Source organism: Geotrypetes seraphini, chromosome 8, assembly GCF_902459505.1.
Source record: "Geotrypetes seraphini chromosome 8, aGeoSer1.1, whole genome shotgun sequence".
Classification (NCBI taxonomy): domain Eukaryota; kingdom Metazoa; phylum Chordata; class Amphibia; order Gymnophiona; family Dermophiidae; genus Geotrypetes; species Geotrypetes seraphini.
This window is the reverse complement of record NC_047091.1, coordinates 118,842,596-118,862,155: the sequence shown is the minus strand read 5'-3', so window position 1 is coordinate 118,862,155 and position 19,560 is coordinate 118,842,596. Positions and strand designations below refer to the sequence as shown.

The 19,560-nt window shown below is 43.4% G+C and overlaps 1 protein-coding gene across 3 annotated transcripts; it reads left to right on the top strand.

The window, feature by feature from the left end:
• Positions 1-2,301: 2,301 nt before the first annotated feature.
• MRPL34 (mitochondrial ribosomal protein L34) lies at positions 2,302-4,467 on the top strand. Of its 3 annotated transcripts, none has more exons than XM_033956524.1 (2): positions 2,302-2,424; positions 3,910-4,467. In XM_033956524.1, the coding sequence occupies exons 1-2, from the start codon at positions 2,372-2,374 to the stop codon at positions 4,223-4,225; spliced, it is 369 nt and encodes a 122-aa protein (XP_033812415.1). In that variant the 5' UTR covers positions 2,302-2,371; the 3' UTR covers positions 4,226-4,467. The 3 variants fall into 3 exon arrangements, with proteins under 3 accessions (XP_033812415.1, XP_033812416.1, XP_033812417.1); XM_033956525.1 differs by having other exon boundaries at positions 2,404-2,468; XM_033956526.1 differs by lacking the exon at positions 2,302-2,424 and adding an exon at positions 3,354-3,395.
• The last annotated feature ends 15,093 nt before the right edge of the window (positions 4,468-19,560 follow it).

Sequence of the window (19,560 nt, the reverse complement as noted above, 5' to 3'; positions counted from 1 at the left end):
GGTCCGTCCCACTTGTAGTTAGTTTTTGGCTCTGACAGACCTCGATGGCAATTTAGCGCTGATGGATCCGTCTCAGTATAGGGAGGGAAAAGTATTAGGATCCATCAGCGCTAAAATGTCATCGAGGTCTGTCAGAGCCAGAGACTAGTGCTGGAGCGGCTCTAAAACGAATCCTTTAAACCGGTTTCCTGCAGCCCCGGTAAATTTAAAAATCTGAGGTCCGCAGCTCTGACAGACCTTGATGACAGTTTAGCGCTGATGGATCCTAATACTTTTCCCTCCCTATGCTGAGACGGATCCATCAGCGCTATCTTGCCATCGAGGTCTGTCAGAGCCAGAAACTAACAGATTTTTAAGGACGTGCGGTTTTAGATCTGCGAGGTCCGTCAGGTCCGTGTTTTACCCCTTCCCACTCAAAAGCGTTGTAGAGAATTTCTATTATTGAAACCTGGAGTCACTTCACTGGGAGTGACGTTTTACTTAAGACATCCTTGCAAGTGTATTATTTGCTACTGTTCAGTTAAATATGTCTTTTTTGAACCTCAACAGTTAACTGCTTTTCTGGCTTTGTCTCGACTAGATAAAGAGAAACCAACAGCTCTATAGTTTATATAAACTGCCCATATCTCAGTTCTGTCTGTAACTTATCTTCTTATATTAATTTTCCTTTGCTCGCTAAATTGTAATCTTGGATCTATATTTTGAGGACTTGAGTTGGGTTAGTTGAAAATAATTTTCTTTATTAACTTTTATCTAAATAGGGTTGACTGTGATATATATCAGTTATAAGTCATATCTTTACTAACTTACTTTCTGTACAAATGATTACTTGGTATGTAATTTGAAAATCTATAAATTAAAAAAAAAAAGAAAGAAAGCAAGAACCTGTCCAACTTTGTCTTGAATCCCTGGAGGGTGTTTTCTCCTATAACAGACTCTGGAAGAGCGTTCCAGTTGTTTACCACTCTCAGGGTGAAGAACTTCCTTACATTTGTACAGAATCTATCCCTTTTCAGCTTTAGAGAGTGCCCTCTCGTTCTCCCTACCTTGGAGAGGATGAAGAATCTGTCTTTAAGTCTATTCCCTTCAGTATCTTAAGTCTATTCCCTTCAGTATCTTGAATGTTTCGATTATGTCCCCTCTCAGTCTCCTCTTTTCAAGGGAGAAGAGTCTATTCCCTTCAGTATCTTAAGTCTACTCCCTAAGTCTATTCCCTTCAGTATCTTGAATGTTTCGATTATGTCCCCTCTCAGTCTCCTCTTTTCAAGGGAGAAGAGGCCCAGTTTCTCCAATCTCTCACTGTACGGCAACTCTTCCACCCCTTAACCATTTTAGGCACTCTTCTCTGGACCCTTTTGAGAAGCATTGGACAAGCACAGAGGATCTCTGAGGGAGAGGAAGAAATGGTAGAGCAAAACAGTTGGTGTAAATGGGAAGCCATATGGTCTTTATTTGCCATCATTTTATATGTTGCAGTGTTTATTCTCTCATTTCTTTTCTTTTGTGCTTATGTTTGCTTTGTTTCAGGTCTTCGAATAGACAAATGAGAGTTGCCCACCTTGTGGAAGGCTGTGTGCTTTCCAACTACTGTGGTCTACCTTGCAGAGATTGCGTTTATTTTTATTGAACTACTAAGTTTAAAATGCAATCAGTATACAGTATTTCATATTAGCGACATTAATAAACCTGAATGAGACAAATAGAAAATTGCAGAGAATTAAACACTAAAAAAAGAAGTTATCAAGTATGCCAAGAGAGCAAATATGATACAATAAAGCACATAAAAGGCTGCATTTCAGTTTACTACAGTTTATCTTTTGGAGATAAGTATGAATTCTGTTTCTGAAGCACTTGCAATACATAAATGTAACTATTTTTTTAGACTAATGGAATCTTCAGTAATTGGAATGTGTTTTTAAAGAAAGTACCACCGATGGGCATGTTACTGTATTAAAAAAGAGAGACAATGTTATGGAAACTAGTCCACAAATTAGTTTTGGACAGGGGGGGGATAATCTTAACGTCACCAATTTGTTTGCTATCGCTGAAATTAAAGAGATACAGAATATAGAACTGTTTACTTAATTTCTTCTTCTTTTTTTTATTTGAAAATATTTACATTCCGTCGGTCCCAGAAAATAAATGGTCTTCAGCGGATTATGTCATGATACAAGCCAATGATTAAAACAATAAACGCAGCATATAATACTGACTCATTAACACTGTTCGGCGACTGCCCCACGTGAGCTAGACAGCCAGACTTCCTGGCAGTTTACACTACAAGTCCCATGAGCGTTAGCAGTAGCACTAGGATGAGGAGGCGGAAGCAGCCAATAAGAGCGCGGCGTATCCAGCGCGTCTGTGCGTAAATATGGCCTGGAACATTCGACGGCTCTCTGGGGTTGCAGTGGCGGGTGGTTATAGGTAAGGCGCTGGTACCGTGAGTGAGGAGGCAAAAGTGGCTCTATGTGAGTCCCGGTTAGTTCGTTAAGTTGGTGGGTTTTTTTCGGTGCGTTAGGGTGATTCAGTCTGTATAATTAAAGCAGTGACCTCTGGGGGAATTGAAACATGGAAATTGTGAATTAAGGGTAACCAAGTAAAAATCTTTTGTTAGACACCCCTCCCCCCCACACACACACACTTAAGTTAAGGAGCCTTTATGTGATTCTTTGAAAAATAAAAATTAACTGTGTCGTTTGCACTGTAGCCATTACATAAGTTGTACTGTTAAAATGTTGTATGTAATTCACATTATTCTCTTCTTACCTATATGTGGCAGCTGCTAATACTTCTTCTTGTCTTACTAGATTAACTCTCCTTTTCAGCCCAAGGAAAATGAAACATTAGGACTTTCCCTGGGCCCAGAGGACTTATAGTATTTTAGTTACAGATACTGTAATGATGCATTTATATTACCACAGGCATTTGTTAATATTTCACATTTGCTATACCTCAATTACTGCACTGTAGATGGTCTGCGCATGCATCAAAGGGCAGTGACTTTATTTATTTATTTATTTATTTACTTTACTTTTAACTTTTCAACGAGCCTATGGTTTTAACCCACTATAAACCCGTGGGTTAAATCCTTGGGCTCACACTGCAGGGGAAGGCTGGGGCAGAAGCGGGGCAGAGAGAGTTTGTGGAAGGCTGGGGCAGAAGCAGGGCAGCGCTCGGGGCAGAGAGAGCTGGAGAGTCAGAGGCAGAGAGAGCAGGAGATGCAGTCGGAAACGATGTGAACGACTGGTCCCCTGCAGTCGCTTGTTTGGTGATTGGCCAGCCCAGTCAGTGTTGCAGGTTTGGGTTTTTTTTTTTTAGTGAATCACTGCCTGCCTACATTTGAATGCCGTTCCCCCTCATTTGCATGCGTAGATTGGAGAATGATCGGGACAGAGGTTAGTGAATCGGGTCGCATGGAAATTGGGTCGCAAAACGATCGGTACACGATTGGTTTGCTTAGTGAATCTAGCCCTAAATTCCTTGAGAGGGGTTCTTACTTCTTACAGATAGAGGGGGAGGAGTATTCCAAGTAGATAGAACTGTAACTATAGTTGTAAGCTTGTACCTGAGGTTTGAGGGGTGGGGGGTGAAATGACTTGTGCAAAATCACAAGGGACTATTGTTGAACTCTGGCTTTCCTACCGTTAGGCTATTCTATCACTCTTTGTAAGAGTCTCTGCTATTGGTAGCTTACAGTGTAGTCAAGACAAACATATTGGAGAAACTAGAGAAAGGAAATTTATAGGTTTAACATTTTTTTCTACAAAACATTTAAGTTGGGAACAAAATAACACTAGGGGCTAAGAATTAGAAAGTAGCCTTGGTGTTTTGATTAGTTAGTGGCTTTTACAAACTTTTTTTTTAAGGCTAATTATGCTTGTGTGTTCTTTTTTTTTTTTCTCCTACAAGATTTCTCCTGATGCAGCGACTGACAGTTGCATCTTCATTTCAGCAGAGAATGATTTCCATTTTCTCCCGCACTGGATACCAGTTGCTACCTTCTTGCAAGACTTTGGGAGAAAAGTACATCCTCCAAGTCTCTTCCTTGCAAGTTCTACCTTGGACCCAGCAGCAAATACGGACCAAAAAGCGTGGGACGGAGTACCAGCCAAACAACCGGAAGCGCATCCGGACTCATGGTTGGGAGAAGCGTATCAGCACACGAGGTGGCATTGAAGTTATCCTTAGACGAATGCTGAAAGGCAGGAAGTCTCTGACACATTGAAAGCCTCCACCCATCTAGCCTGTTCTGGAGAAAGTGCCCTAATTCATTGAACATTTAGTCCACCAAAGACATTGTCCTCCACTGAACTGAGTGCAAGAGATTTTAAATGTCTTTCTTAAATTAATTATATATCTAGTGATGTAAAGACCTTGCCTGAGATTAATAAATGCCACAAGTATTTTCTGTGTTGTAGTGCTTGTGTTCATGTTCCTGCATGAAATAAAGAATCTGTGTTTGTGGGCCTCTCGTAAAACCTTTCTTACCCCATATCCTCTTTTCTTTCAAAAATGTCTTTTGGTGCTTCAGAGCCACTGAGGTGCTATGCCAGACTCGCTATTGGCTTTGTAAAAGGAACCCTTAGAGCTCTTCTCTTAAAGTCTGGAGCCCCATGTTTTAGATTAACATTTTTAAGACCAGATAGGGAAGTTATAAAGTAAACTTTTCTTGTGCCTGCATTTAAGTCACATTTTCCTTTGTTTTGCTTTCACTGTTGTGATCCTGCTGTTAAAACATGGCATCCCTCACCGTTTCTTGGACTCTTCCACTGTACATAAGAATAGCCTTACTGAGTCAGACCAATGGTCCATCTAGCCCAGTAGCCCATCCTTATGGTGGCCAATCCAGGTCACAAGTGCTTGGCAAAACCCCAAATAGTAGCAACATTCCATGCTACCAAACCAGGGCATACAGTGCCTTCCCCCATGTCTGTCTCAATAATATACCAGGAAATTGTCCAAACCTTTCTTAAAACCAGCTATGCTATCCTCTCTTACCACAATCTTTGCCAATGTGTTCCAGAGTTTATTCTCTGAGTGGAAAAATATTTCCTCCTATTGGTTTTAAAAATATTCCCCTAATCTTTGTAATCTTTGAAAAATTGATCCACTTGTACCTATTCTACTTAACACAGGATTTTGTAGGTTTCAATCATATCTCCCCTCAACTGTCTCTTTTCCAAGCTGAAGAGACCTAACCTCTTTAGTCTTCTTATATGAGAAGTTCCATACTCTTTATCATCTTGATTATTCTCCTTTGAACCTTTTTTAATGCCACTATATCTTTCTTGAGATAAGGAGACCAGAACTGAATGCAGTACTCCAGTAATCCCAGGACAAGCAGGTAGCTATTCTCACATATGGATGATGTCATCGATGGAGCCCGGATGTGGACGCCTCACAAGCAGACTTGCTTGAAGAAACTAGAAGTTTTAGTTGACCGCACTGCACATGCACGAGTGTCTTCCCGCCCAACGTAGGGCGCGTCTCCTCAGTTCTCAATTTTCCACGGAGCTGAGAAGTCCGTCTTTAACTCTCTGCGTTTAACTTCGTAACTTTGTGCCTTCTTTGAACCGTGGTTTGTACTTTTTTCTTCACGAATTGCTGTTCTTATTTTATTTCTAGTTTTTTAAAAATAATTTTCGTTCTTCCGTCCGTTTACTGGGGCAGGCTGCTCGGCCGCAGCCCAAAGACTTTGATCTTGCGGCAGCTATTTTTCTTCCTATGTCCCGGCCTGCCACGGGCTTCAAGAAGTGTAGCCAGTGCCAGCGTGCGATTTCCCTTATGGACCCACACCGTTAGTGCCTCAAGTACCTTGGGCCTAAGCATCAACCAAAGTCGTGCGAGCACTGTGCTACTCTTCAACCTCGAGCCATTAAACGTGGTCATCTTTTGGTGGAGAAGCTGTTTGGCATGGATTCTTCCTCCGATCCCTTGACATCGAAGGTGCCTTTGGCCTCACCTTCGACTGAGCCTCCTCCTGCTTCTACTGCTTCCACCTCGAGCCTCATCAGACCTTCGTCATTTGCAGCGGCTCTTTCTTCGACGACACCTGCAGTATCTTCCCCTGTTTCCTCAGGTCAGATAGCTCAGCAGAAATTTCCAGCAGTGGTGCTTAAAGTGCCTAAGACTTCTAAGTCGAAGCACATTTACACTGCCACGGTGGAACCTCCAGCCATAGCAGGTGGTCCGGTTTCAGACACGGATCCATCCTTGCCGGCTTCCTTCCAGACCATGTTGGAGAAGCAGTTTATTCAGTTCCTTATTAATATGGGACCGAAGCTGCTTCCTCTTATCCAGCCTGGGCATTCAGCAGACTCCCGCGAGGTCGAGCTGCTTCCTTTGCCTCAGTCTGAGCTTACACACACTTTGCAGGGAGCAGAGTCTCTGCGAATGTCTGGTCTGGCATCCAAGCACGTGAAGCAAGGAGCAGATTCTTTGCAAGTGCCTCGGCAGGAATCCTCACACTCTATACAAGGAGCAGAGTCTTTGGGAGTGCATCGAGGTTCCTCCACCAAGCCTCTGGAGCTTCGCTCTATAGCCTCCAGTCCTATCCATTCTTTGGTACCATCGGCTGCTTCTGTCTCCGAGGCGAAGGCTCCTCGATCTTCGAGATCTGCTTCCAGGCACAATTCTCACGGACGATCGAGGCCTTCTCACCGACGATCGAGGCATACTTCCAGGCATGGTTCTTCTAAAGAACGACCCTCTTCATCTAAGCCTCGATCTACCCCTACTTCGACTAGACCACCGACTCCTCGTTTGAGGTCTCCAATGCCGAACCTCGAGGATGCAGCGGTTTCGATTGCCTCGTCCAAGTCTCCATATTCTTTTGATGCCTTTTTTCCTGCCGAAGCTTCATCTTCGACCCAGGCTGCCTCAACGTCCTCGAGTCCTTCTCGAGGCAAAGCATTGGTGGATCAGCTATCTTTCTTATCTTTTCTTCGTCAAATGGGCTATGGCCTTGGATTTTCAATTAGATACTGGCTCCAAATACTCTAAGAATCTCTTAAGCTTCCTCTTCACAAGCTTTTAAATCAGACTTTTGGTCGATGCCTGGAGACACCTTATACCATACCAGCTGTTCCAGGAAAATTGGACTGTAGGTATAAAACTGTGCATCGCAAAGGGTTCGACAACTCGCAGTTATCTCATCAATCTCTGCTTGTCGAGTCCTCCTTGAAGAGGTCCCATCCTTCCAAGGTTTATGCCACCGTTCCTCCTGGAAGAGAAGGGAAAACTATGGACAAATTCGGACGTCGCATCTATCAAAATGCCATGATGTCCTCTAAAGTCCTCAATTATAATTTTCATTTTATTACTTATTTTGAGTTCCTCATTTCTCTATTACCAAAGTTCTTGACTTATTTGGATACTCAAAAGCATTTTGAATTTCAAGAAGTCCTTGCTTCTTTATCTCAACTCCGATTGCATCTCCTCCAGTCATCTTATGATGCTTTCGAGTTGACTGCCCGGGCAGCTGCTTTCTCTGTAGCTATGCGTTGCCTTGTCTGGCTTCGTACCATTGACATGGACCCTAATCTTCAGGACCTCTTAGCTAATATTCCTTGTGAGGACAATGACCTCTTTGATGAATCTATCGAGGCAGCCACCAAGAAATTATCTGACCATGAAAAATCCTTTGCTTCTATTGTCAGACCTAAGCCAAAGCCAGCTCCTGCCAAACCTGCATGCCCTGCGCCTATCTATCAACGGCGTTTTGCTCCGAGGACGGCTCCTTACACTCGCCCTCCTCTTAAAAAGCAGCATCCTCCAAAGCAACAAAACCCTCAACCTTCTGCTGCACCTAAGGCTACTCAGCCTTTTTGACTGTTTAAAACAGAGCATAACCTCCACCGTTCTGACTCTTGTCTTCTTTTTCTCCTATAGGAGATTGTCTCCATCTTTTTTTTATCACCGATGGATGACTATTACATCCGACCTCTGGGTGCTGACCATCATCAGGGAAGGATACTCTCTTCATTTCACTCAGGTTCCACCAGACTTTCCTCCAAGAGAGTATCCTTTCCAGACCGCCCTTCTTCTTCAGGAAGCTCAAGCTCTGCTTTGTCTCCATGCCATCGAACCAGTTCCCTTGGAACAGCAGAACAGGGGATTTTATTCCCGTTACTTCCTTGTTCCGAAGAAGACGGGCGATCTGCGGCCCATTCTGGATCTCAGGGCTCTCAACAAATTTCTAGTCAAAGAAAAGTTTTGAATGTTGTCCCTGGCATCCCTTTAGCCCCTCCTCGAGCAGAATGACTGGTTATGCTCTCTGGATCTCAAGGAGGCCTACACTCATATCCCCATTCATCCGGCCTCCCGTCAATAGCTCAGATTTCGGGTGGGGAAGCTGCATTATCAATACAGAGTACTATCCTTCAGCCTGGCCTCGTCTCCCAGAGTGTTCACCAAGTGCCTGGTAGTGGTAGCAGCAGCTTTAACCCTTTCAGGACCAAGGGACATATTTGTCCCATAACTTTAAAATCCTATAAATTTTGATTGGGATAGTCTACAGTTCTAAATTTGATATGTACGGATTCCATATGATACTGCCTTTATGTAAACAAACTGGTTCCGACATTCATTCATTAGCGTCGTTGCCAGATTGACGAGAAGATTCACTTGCCACACTGTCCATAAGCCAGAAGTTTGATTTTTTAAAATAAAAATAATGATATTTCACAAAAAAAATCAATTTTTTGGCATCTGCAAGCCCTTTTTACCATAAAAATGTCGTCAAAACCACAAAAATTGGCCTACGATCCTTATGGTCCTGAAAGGGTTAAGGAATCATGGTCTTCAGGTATTTCCCTACCTCGACGACTGGCTCATCAAAGATTCAACATCTCAAGGGGTTATTGTAATGACCCAACGGACTACCTGGTTCCTACAAAGTTTGGGATTCAAAATCAACTTTCCAAAATCTCAGCTTCAGCTCACAGAATCTACAATTCATTGGAGCTGTTCTGGACACTGTCCAACTCAGCATTCCTCCCACATCAACGACTGGAAGCTCTTCTTCAACTCTGTCATACAGTGTCTTCCCGCTCTACCATCTCAGCGAGACACATGATGGTACTCCTAGGTCATATGGCCTCCACAGTACACATGACTCCTTTTGCCAGATTTCACCTCAGAATTCCTCAGTGGACCCTGGCATCTCAATGGACGCAAGTTTGCGATCCACTTTCTCGACACATAACAGTCACTCCTTCATTGAAGCAGTCTCTCCGTTGGTGGATACGCTCTTCCAATCTTTCCAGAGGCTTGCTTTTTGAAATGCCTTCCCATCAGAAGGTCCTCACAACAGACTCTTCGACCTAAGCTTAGGGCGCTCATCTCGATGGTCTCCGTACTCAAGGCCTCTGGACCAGTACGGATCGTCAATGTCATATCAATCTGTTGGAACTCAGAGCGATCCTCAAAGCTCTCAACGCTTTTCAACATCTTCACGACCAAGTAGTCCTCATTCGGACGGACAACCAAGTCGCCATGTATTATGTCAACAAACAGGGAGGGACGGGATCTGCCTCCCTTTGTCAAGAAGCTCTGAAAGTTTTGGACTGGGCAATCTGCCACAACAACTTCCTCAAAGCTGTCTACATCCAAGGGGCGAAGAATTGCTTGGTGGACAACTTGAGTCGTCTTCTGCAACCTTATGAATGGACACTCCAAGGAGAGGGAGCAGACCAAAGGAGAGGGAGCAGACCCAAGGAACAAACAAGGGCTAGAGAGGGGGTGCTGGAGGTCAAAGGACACATAAAGGGTAAGTAGGAAGCACAGGATAGACCAGGGTGGAAAAAGGAGGCCCAAGACACAAGCAAGGGGGGAGTGCTGCTGAAAGGAATGGGAAACAGGGGGGGGTGGATATGCTGCTGGACAGGCCCAGGAGAGATAAAAGTGGTAGGGAGGGGTCCAGAATGCATGGAGGGGAAGTGGGAGACATAGGGAAGGGCCACAAGACAGGCCAAGGGGGAGGAAGGAGGGCCAGGAGACTTAAAGGGGGAGAGTGAGGTAGTGCAGGAAGGGAAGTTAGGTTTAGCAAGTCCGCTAGTAAAACAACTACACTGGCTGCCGATAAAAAAGTAAATCCAATTCAAGATAGCTTACATGGTTCACAAAGAGATCTATGGAGGAAACACAAATGGACTAACTTCTGTTATCAAAGTTCCACACTCCTTTGTTTCACGAATATCACAACGTTTCAAATTATCCTTCTCATCACCTCAAGTTTGTTGGAAGATGTTTGAGGCTACATTTTAATATCAAGGACCTCTTATCTGGAACAAACTGCCAACATACCTAAGACAACCCACCAGTTATCTTGACTTCCAGAAGAAACTAAAAACATATGTCCTCTGTAGCCAACTTCCTATCTGTCACCTCATCCTTTTAACAACCACAAGATCTGATTTAAAAATATATGAGGGGTGTTCAATAATTTATCTATCTGTAGCAAGTGTGTTGAAACAAGTCTGTTCATGTTATGACATCTCAAGGTTATTCATGCACAGCTGTGGCTCAGTGTGAGTCTAACATTTCAAAAGATAGGATGTCAGGAGAATCCTCAGCCAAATCAAGTAAGAAACTGCTAGATTTAGAGCACCATTCAGTGATAACATTTCTCACAAAAGAAGGGAATAAGCCAAAGGAGATCCAAAAATGCATGACTGCAGTTTATGGTGAGTCTGCCCCATCATCCTGCAAAGTAAAATTTTGGAGAGTCCATTGAAGGTGACCCTCACAATGGACAGTCTGTGGAAGCAACTTCCAGAGAAATGTGCAAGAAAGTTGAGGATTTAATTTTGTCAGATGAATTAAGGGTTTCTGAATAGCTGAAGAAATGGGTATCTCAGCAGGTACAGTTTGGAAAATAATTCATGAAAAATTGGGCATCTCCAAGGTTTATGCAAGATGGGTTCCAAGAATGCTGATGCCATGTCAGAGGGTCATGAGGCTCCAGTGCTGTCAGTAGAATTTGGAGATGCTCTCAAAACCAAGTGAATTTTGTAATTGTTTGGAGACTAGAGATGAGACTTGGGTCTATCACAGAGATCCTGAATCCACAATGGAGACAATGCAGTGGAAGCAAAAGTCATCCCCCACCTCAAAAAAGTTCAAGACAGAAAAATCTGCAAGCAAAGTCACAGCAAGAAAGTTGAGGATTTAATTTTGTCAGACAGGCAAATTAAGGTTTTCTGAATAGCTGAAGCAATGGATATCTCGGTAGGTACAGTTTGGAAAATAATTCTTGAAAAATTGGGCCTGTCCAGCTCGTAATTTATGGGCATCAAAAGCCAGTGCTTCGTTTGGAGAATCGCCCGATGATGATAAAGAATTGCCTGGAGTGCTTGTTTAAATATTAATGAGCCCATTTTACTACTATAATATTAATGACCTCATTGTAATACATTTGCATGGCAAAATCAGAGGCTGCTAGGAAGCTCGGAAAAGACCATGGTGAGCCATTTTGATAATGGCTGGTAAAATACTGCCATGCTAAAGCGGCTGGACCTCGTTTAGCAACTATCGTTAAAGTCACAGTAAGTTTTGAGAATCCAGCCCTAGGTGGAGTTATATATGTAACTGAATTAAAGACAATTAACTCTAGTTATCAGTGATTACTGGTTGTTAGCACCTACTTTAATAATTAATTAACACATAACTTACAGTGTTGTATAAGTTACATGCACAATTTTGCACACTAAGGGCCTGATTCACTAACTTGCCCGATCGCATCCAAAACCTGGCAGGCCAACTGATACACAACAGGTCCATATTCAAATGGGGGCGAATGGAGGAACGCCCCCCACTGACTGCATGGATCGCTGAAGAGCTATCCTGACGCATGTGCAGACCATCTTCTTTGCCTGTAGATGGTCTGTGCATGCGCTTGCTTGCTATTGTGGGGTTTTTTTTACTTACGAGCCCGTGGTTTTAACCCGCTTTAAACCCGTGGGTTAAAACTATAGACTTCTTTAAAGACGCTCCGGAACAGAGGTTCGCAGAGAAGCAGAGCGGCAGCAGTCCACACGGCTTCTGAATTTATTCCTCAACCCACATGCCTTCTGAAACTCAAGGGCAGGAGCAGGAGAGTCGGAGCAGAGAGCAGAGCAATCTGAGCATGGTTTTTGCACAAGCGACTGGTCCTCAGCAATCACTTGTTTTTGGATTGGCCAGCCCAGTCGGTGTGCCTTCTTTAGTGAATTGCAGGCTTCCTACTTTGCATGCCATTTCCCCTCATTTGCATTCACGGATCGGAGGATGATCGGCACAGAGGTTAGTGAATCAGGTCGGGGTCACAAAGGGATCACTAAGTGGTTGGAACATGATCGGTGGGCTTAGTGAATCTAGCCCTAAGTGTAAAAATATGCACTCAAAGATTACAGAATTAGGGGATATATGATTTGTGCCAGTACCTTTTTTTTAATTCACTTCTGAATTATTTTTCCTCTTTATGACTCCTTTTCCCCTTCCATTTTGCAGGCTATGGTAATCCCTTGGTTTATTCTTACTGGATAATTTACAAGAGGATGCTGAAAAGTTCTCAAACCAACCAACCAACTTTCTAAATTCTGAGCTTTATTTTGCCACTGTAGCTGAAAAGAGTGTTATCTTATTTCGTTAAGTGCAAAAACTAAATTCAATGTTTTGACATTGTTTCAGATCATTGATTGAACCATATCCACGTCATTCTCTTCTTGGTTGGGCTGGGAACTTTTCAGCACCCCCTTCTGCTGTTTTTATACTAGTTTTCTTAATGCAATAGTAATATTCCTTATATTGTACTTTCATGTTTATACAATATTTAAAAATAGAGTTTTCACGTTATTATACATTTTTTATTTATTAATCTTTAAGATAGACTAACATGACAACCACACTATTTTACCCATAATGTGGTATGGGCACCAGCACTCCTTGCTGGCTTAAGGTTTCTCTTCCAGTTGTAGGGAAGGATTTTGTGATAACACTGGAAAGACTTGAAGGGAGTAGGGTATGTTCATCCATGTGATTCACATTTTCACAACAGAAAATTTCATCAGGATGCTCTTATGCCATCTGTTATCTTTATTGCTTTCAGAGAGGAGAATGATGTAGCTCCCCCTCCCATCTCCAGTTATCTGTGCTGCCAGCAGTATTGACAATCTTGACAATTGCACGTTCTCTGGGAGATGAAAGGGAGTTCTAGGAGATTGGGCAGTAGGAATTGACTTCCTCTGCCCCTTCTCCGTTCTTCTCACTCACTCTGGGTTTTAATATTTCATGGTTTTGGTCAAATGCAAGCAGAAACACAATTAGTACAGAGTTTTTGTGAGTGTAGGTACCCTCTAAGAGAGGGGAGGGGGAAGGCCTGAGTCTGATCACATTTTACAGCCTGAATCCTTTTGGCTTGGGTGACTTATAGCTTGGCTGCTGCACAAGGTCTGCAGTTTTGCATTCAGAAAAGAAATCCTCCCTATCTTCATTTAAAGCAATTAAAATGTTTGTTTGTGTTTAATAACATAATTTATTGTGGAAGCAAAGTCCTACAGGTCCCCCATCTAGCTGGCTTTTATTTCATCCCTGAGGGAGATATTAGCATTTAAAGTGTTTGGAAGAGCTGCCTCCTGTTGCTCAGTGTATAAATGAATCAGGATTGTTCCTGGGAAGAGAGTTATTGTACTGATCTACAGAAAATGTGAATACAGCTGAAGAAAGGACTCAGGGAAGGAGGATTCAAAGCAGGGATATGAAATTATAAAAAGATACATGCCTTTCATTCCTTCAAAATCATGTTACCTTAACACAAGAAAAAGAAATTAAAGCCAGAAAGATTAAGGGACAATCAGGGCCGAATTAACCAATAGGCCCAGTAGGCACCTGCCTAGGGCCTGAACTTGTCAGGGGGGCCCGCTGAAGAAACAAGAAGTAATAGACAACTCTTGAATTTTTTGCATTTCAAATGGCGAAGGCCCCCACCCCCCGGGAAAATCAGCAAAGTGGGCCCCCCCAGAAAACTAGAGTAACCAGCAGCAACGAATTTACTTCAATTTTTTGAGAAGGTGAACAAACAAATTGATAGCGGAGACCCGGTGGATATAATATATTTGGATTTCCAGAAGGCGTTCGACAAGGTTCCACACGCTAGGCTTCTGAGGAAATTACAAAGCCATGGGATTGAAGGGGATATACTACGATGGATAGCAAATTGGCTGGAGAACAGATTGCAGAGGGTAAGCATAAATGGAAAGTTCTCGGACTGGGAAAATGTGACAAGCGGTGTGCCCCAAGGCTCAGTTCTTGGACCCATATTATTCAATATATTCATAAATGACCTGAAAGAGGAAACCACGAGTAATATAATCAAGTTCGCAGATGACACGAAACTATGTCGACCAGTTGGATCACATAAGGACATTGAAGAACTCCAGAGAGATCTGCACCAGCTAGAAAAATGGGCAGAAAAGTGGCAGATGAAGTTTAATGTAGACAAATGCAAAGTGATGCATCTGGGTACGAAAAACAAGGAACATGATTATATAATGTTAGGTGTGACATTGGGCAAAAGCGAACAAGAAAAGGACCTGGGGGTACTGATAGACAGGACCCTGAAGCCATCGGCACAATGCGCAGCGGTGGCAAAGAAAGCAAACAGGATGTTGGGCATGATAAAAAAGGGTATTACAAGTAGATCGGCGGAAGTCATCATGCCTCTTTACAGAGCCATGGTCAGACCACACCTGGAGTACTGTGTCCAACACTGGTCTCCTTACCTAAAGAAGGATATAACTCTGCTGGAGAGGGTGCAGAGGCGAGCCACGAAGCTAGTAAAAGGTATTGAGAATTTGAGCTACAAAGAACGCCTCATAAAACTAGGATTGTTCACCCTCAAGAAGAGAAGGCTGCGAGGGGATATGATAGAGACTTTCAAAATACTAAAACGTTTTGACATAATAGAACAAGAAGCATCATTATTGACGTCAAATGTGACTCGGACGAGAGGCCATAGACTAAAATTGAGGGGCGACAAGCCCAGGACTAATGTCAGAAAGTTCTGTTTTACACAGCGAGTGGTGGACACTTGGAATGCTCTCCCGGAGGAGGTGGTGACGGAAATCTCCATTATGGGATTCAAGTGCAAGTTGGACGCACACCTGCTTGCAAATCACATTGAGGGATACGGGAAAACAGGGTCTTCATCAGGGAACACCTAGGACGTAAACAGGGAACACCTGGATTGGCCTCCGCGTGTGCGGGTCACCGAACTGGATGGAACAATGGTCTGATTCGGTGGAGGCATTTCTTATGTTCTTAACCTGCACAAGGCGCGATCACCCCGTTTCACGCTAAGCCCGCTGTAGTGCAGAGTCTGTTGCAAGCTGTGTGTGGGGAGGCCAATACCAGCCCCCATTGGTTGCCTCAAGGGGGCTTGTCGGGTACGTCATCACTCTCGGATGATTCAATTGGTTCCCGCCTGCCCGTGGCTGCTGCTCCACGTCTACTCGCTGCTACCTGCCGCCGCCCCAACTTCAGGAAGGTAAGGGCCAGCTTGCAGCAATTGCTCACCGCCGACCCACAAGCATTCCTCAATGTCAGAACTGACGTGGAGAGGCTTGTGGGCCGGTGGTGTGCAATCGCTGCACACTGGCCCTTACCTTCTTGGAGATACAGTGAGCGGCGGAGGACTGGGTGCAGAGGAGGAGGAATCGGCGGCGGATAGGCAGGCTTCGGCTTGGTAGGGAGGGAAGGAGGGAGGAAGGAAGGCTTCGGTAGGCAGTCATGGAGGGAGGACAAAGGCTGGAAGGCAGTGAGGGGGAGATAGCACGGACTGTGGACATAGGGAGGAAGGAAGGGGGCACTAACTTAGGACATAGGAAGGAAGGAGGGAGAGAATAGAAAGGGACAATTATTGGGCCTGAGTGTGTGAGTGAGAGGGAAAGAGATGGTGCACATGGGGAAAAAGGAAGAGGAAAGTTGGGCATAGAGAAGATTGAGGTAGAGATGCATGAGGAATAGAAGGATGAGAGGGAGAAATGTTGGATATGGTGGTGGAGAGGGATCAGAGGGATAGATTGAAGGGGATGCAAGGAGGAGGAATGTTGGACATAGTGATGGAGGGAGAAATGGGGCATGGTGTTGGAGAGGGGTGATAGAAGGAGAAATGGGCCTGGGGCTGGAGGGCAGTGGTGAAAAATGATCTGGGGGATGAGAGAGGAAGAAAAGTTGGACTCCTGGAAGAACAGAGAGAGATGTTGGTTGGGGAATGGAATGAGGCCTGGAGGAGCGGAAGCATGCAGGAGGCAGAAAGAAAGAAGAATTGGATGCATAGTCAGAAGGAAGTGGAACCAGAGACTCATGAAATCACCAGACATCAAAGGTAGGTAAAAAGATTTTATTTTCAATTTAGTGATCAAAATGTGTCAGTTTTGACATTTTATATCTGCTGTCTATATTTTGTAATATATTTGTCTATTGTTTTGAATTTTAAAATAAAAGAAAAAAAGAAATACAAATGGAAATAAAGAAATAGTTTAAAGTTTATTAAAATTTTGATTGCCTATCGCGATTTCTAGGTGATGTACAATAAATAAGGGTATACATATATATATATATATATATATATATATAATCATTTAATAAAAAGCATAAAAACAAGACATAAATAAATGGGAGAGGGGGTAGGCGGGGCATGGGGTGTGGGCGGGGCATGGCCAGGGGGACCATTGTACTTGTGTGCCTAGGGGCCCTCGAAGAATTAATCCTGCCCTGGGGACAATTTTACTTAGGGTTACCAGACGTCCAGATTTCCCTGGACAGTCCTCTTTTTGAGGACATATCTGGGGGGCTGGATGTTTTTTCAAAACCCGGCACTTTGTCCAGGTTTTGAAAAACCTCCTCTAAATTGCATCAGGCAGGAGGAAATCTTTGCATGCACGGATTTTCTCCTGCTCGACAAGAGCAGGCAGTGGGGGGCAGGGCTAGAGTGGGATTGGGGGCGGGACTGGGGTATAACGGGGTGGGGATGGGTGGAACTGGGCGGGTCTAGGGGGTCCAGATTTTACTATAGTAAAAACCTGGCAACCCTAATTTTACTAAGCTGCAATAAGCTTACCGCAGGTTAAATTTCACTACCACTAGAGTTACCAGATGTCTGGGAAAACCCAGACATGTCCTCTTTTTAGAGGACTGTCTGGGTACCTGGAGGAATTTCCAAAACCCAACAGTTTGTCCAGGTTTTGGAAGGCCCCAGGGTTGGGGCCACGTCTGGAGGGTCTCTGTGCACGTGCAGATGTTGACATGATGACATCGCATGAATGCATGTGACATCATCGCATCTATGTCCATGCATGGATAGAGGCCTTCCAGACATGGCCCTGAACTCTGGGAAGAAGACTACTGCTATTATTTCTATAGCGCTACCAGACGTACGTAGCGCTGTACAGAGTCACAAAGAAGACAGTCCCTGCTTGAAAGAGCTTACAATTTAAACAGACAAGACAGACAAACTGGATGTCATGGATACAGTTAAGGTACGGTTACCAGACATCTGGATTTACCCGGACATGGCCCCTCTTTAAATGACATGTCCGGGCATCCGGATGGCTTTTCAAAACCTGGCAATTTGGGTTTTGAAAAGCTGCCACCTTGGAACCGTGTCGGGAGAGCATCTGCGCATGCGTGGATGCAATGTGGTGACATCACGCACATGCGTGCGTGCATCTGATATCGCATTGCATTTGCGCATGTGCGGATGACCTGATGTGGTCCCAAGGATGAGAACAGGTTGAGGGTGGGGCAGTACGGGGCATGGCTTGGGTGTAATGGGGCAGGGCTGGGTGGAACCGGGCAGGCCTGGGGGTGGGGCTATGGGTCTAGCTTTTACACCAATAAAATCTGGTAACCTTAAGTTAAAAGGAACGGTTAATCTGCTGGTTGGGTTGGAGGGCAGTGGGGAGTAGGATTATGGATTGAAGGCTATATCAAAAAGGTGGGTTTTCAGTTTGCTTCTAAACAAGGGAAGAAAAGGGGCTTGGTGGACAAACTCGGGTAATTCTAGGCATAGGGGGCAGCTAAATGAAAGGAACAGGGGGCAGAACAGGACAAGCCAGCTGTCCTCTTTTTTTAAAATAGGAAATCTGGTAATCCTAACAACCATGAGGCCTACTCAGATTTTAATTTTTAGCACGGGGGGGGGGGGGGGGGTGTTTGGCAGTGGAAAGTACATGTACCCTGCATTAATCAGCACAGCTACATCATCACATGCTAACTGGTTAGCCTATGGTTAGTGCGTGAGCCCTTACAGCTTAGTAAATAAGTGGAAGTAAGGGCTTATGTTACTGGGAAATTGGAACATGGTCATTAATAGGACATATGGGTAATGTAGCCACTTTACAGTGGTGCTAAACGTGGCCTTGGCGTGTGGGAATTTGGAAACCCACATGCTAAAAATAGCACAGGCCATTTTTTTTAGCACAGTAAAAGGACCCCTAAGTAAATAAATCCAGAAACAATAAACATAATGTCTGCTCTTTTCTTGAGCCATAAAATACTTATCTATTTTATTCTCTCCTGGAAGCAAATTCTGCTTTCCAGGTCAGCTTTCAAAGTTTCACATTAATTTACTAAATTCAGTGAAATCCAACCTCTTGCTCTTAAGGAAGAGTCCTGAATGATGGAAAATGTAGCAAGGCCTAGAAACCTGTGGTTGATTAATTTCCCTATTACACATTTAATGTCTCCTGACATTCTTTTTAGGAAATATCTCAAGGAGATATTTGGTTTACAAAATGCTGATACAATACCGATTTCTACTTATTATTATATTCCTCAAAAGCAAAAGCTTCACACAGAAAAGGGGTGGGCAAACTCGTTTCTATTGATTTTAACCTTACTGAATTTTTGGAAGATTCACACGATGTGATACAGGCTAGGTCCACTCTTCTAGTAACTTGTGTGAATGAATCTGATAAATTTTTGATCATGAAGATGTATTTTAAAAACAAAGATGCAAATTGTTGTGGAGACAAAATTTTGATTTTTCCTGATGTAGCTAGACCCACCTTCGGTTTGGTACACATTCCTTCATTTTCACTTAGCACTTCCATCTTCATCTGGTCACCATTCCTCACTTAGTACTTCCGTCTTCATTTGGTTACAATTTGGCATTTTGAGACTATCAAGTTCCTTATCTGGTTAGACTATTCATTTTGGTTGGTTTATCATCTACTCACTTCCACATAGCACTTGACCACACTTATATTTATTCATGTTCTGTCATTATTATTCACACACATTATATTTATATGTCTATATAATTATATTATATACATTATTTTGCACCAGTTATTTTATTATTTCACTACATCCACTTTATTTTTAAATATAAAAATGCGTAACATTAAACATTGTAAGATTACACTCATTAAATTGTCATTCATAGGACCCCTGAAGAAGACAGCATTGTCAAAACACGGACCGTGTTGAGTCCACACTTGTTAATGATTTAGGTCCTAGATATATTTTATGTGGATTATCCAATTGTATACTTTAAAATAAAGCCTGCATCTTGAACAT

Bases quoted from the DNA above. Each gene is read 5' to 3' on its own strand.
- MRPL34 (XM_033956524.1), top strand. From the start codon at position 2,372: ATGGCCTGGAACATTCGACGGCTCTCTGGGGTTGCAGTGGCGGGTGGT. The intron at 2,425-3,909 runs GTAAGGCGCTGG...TTCTCCTACAAG, and splicing joins GCAGTGGCGGGTGGTTATAG to ATTTCTCCTGATGCAGCGAC.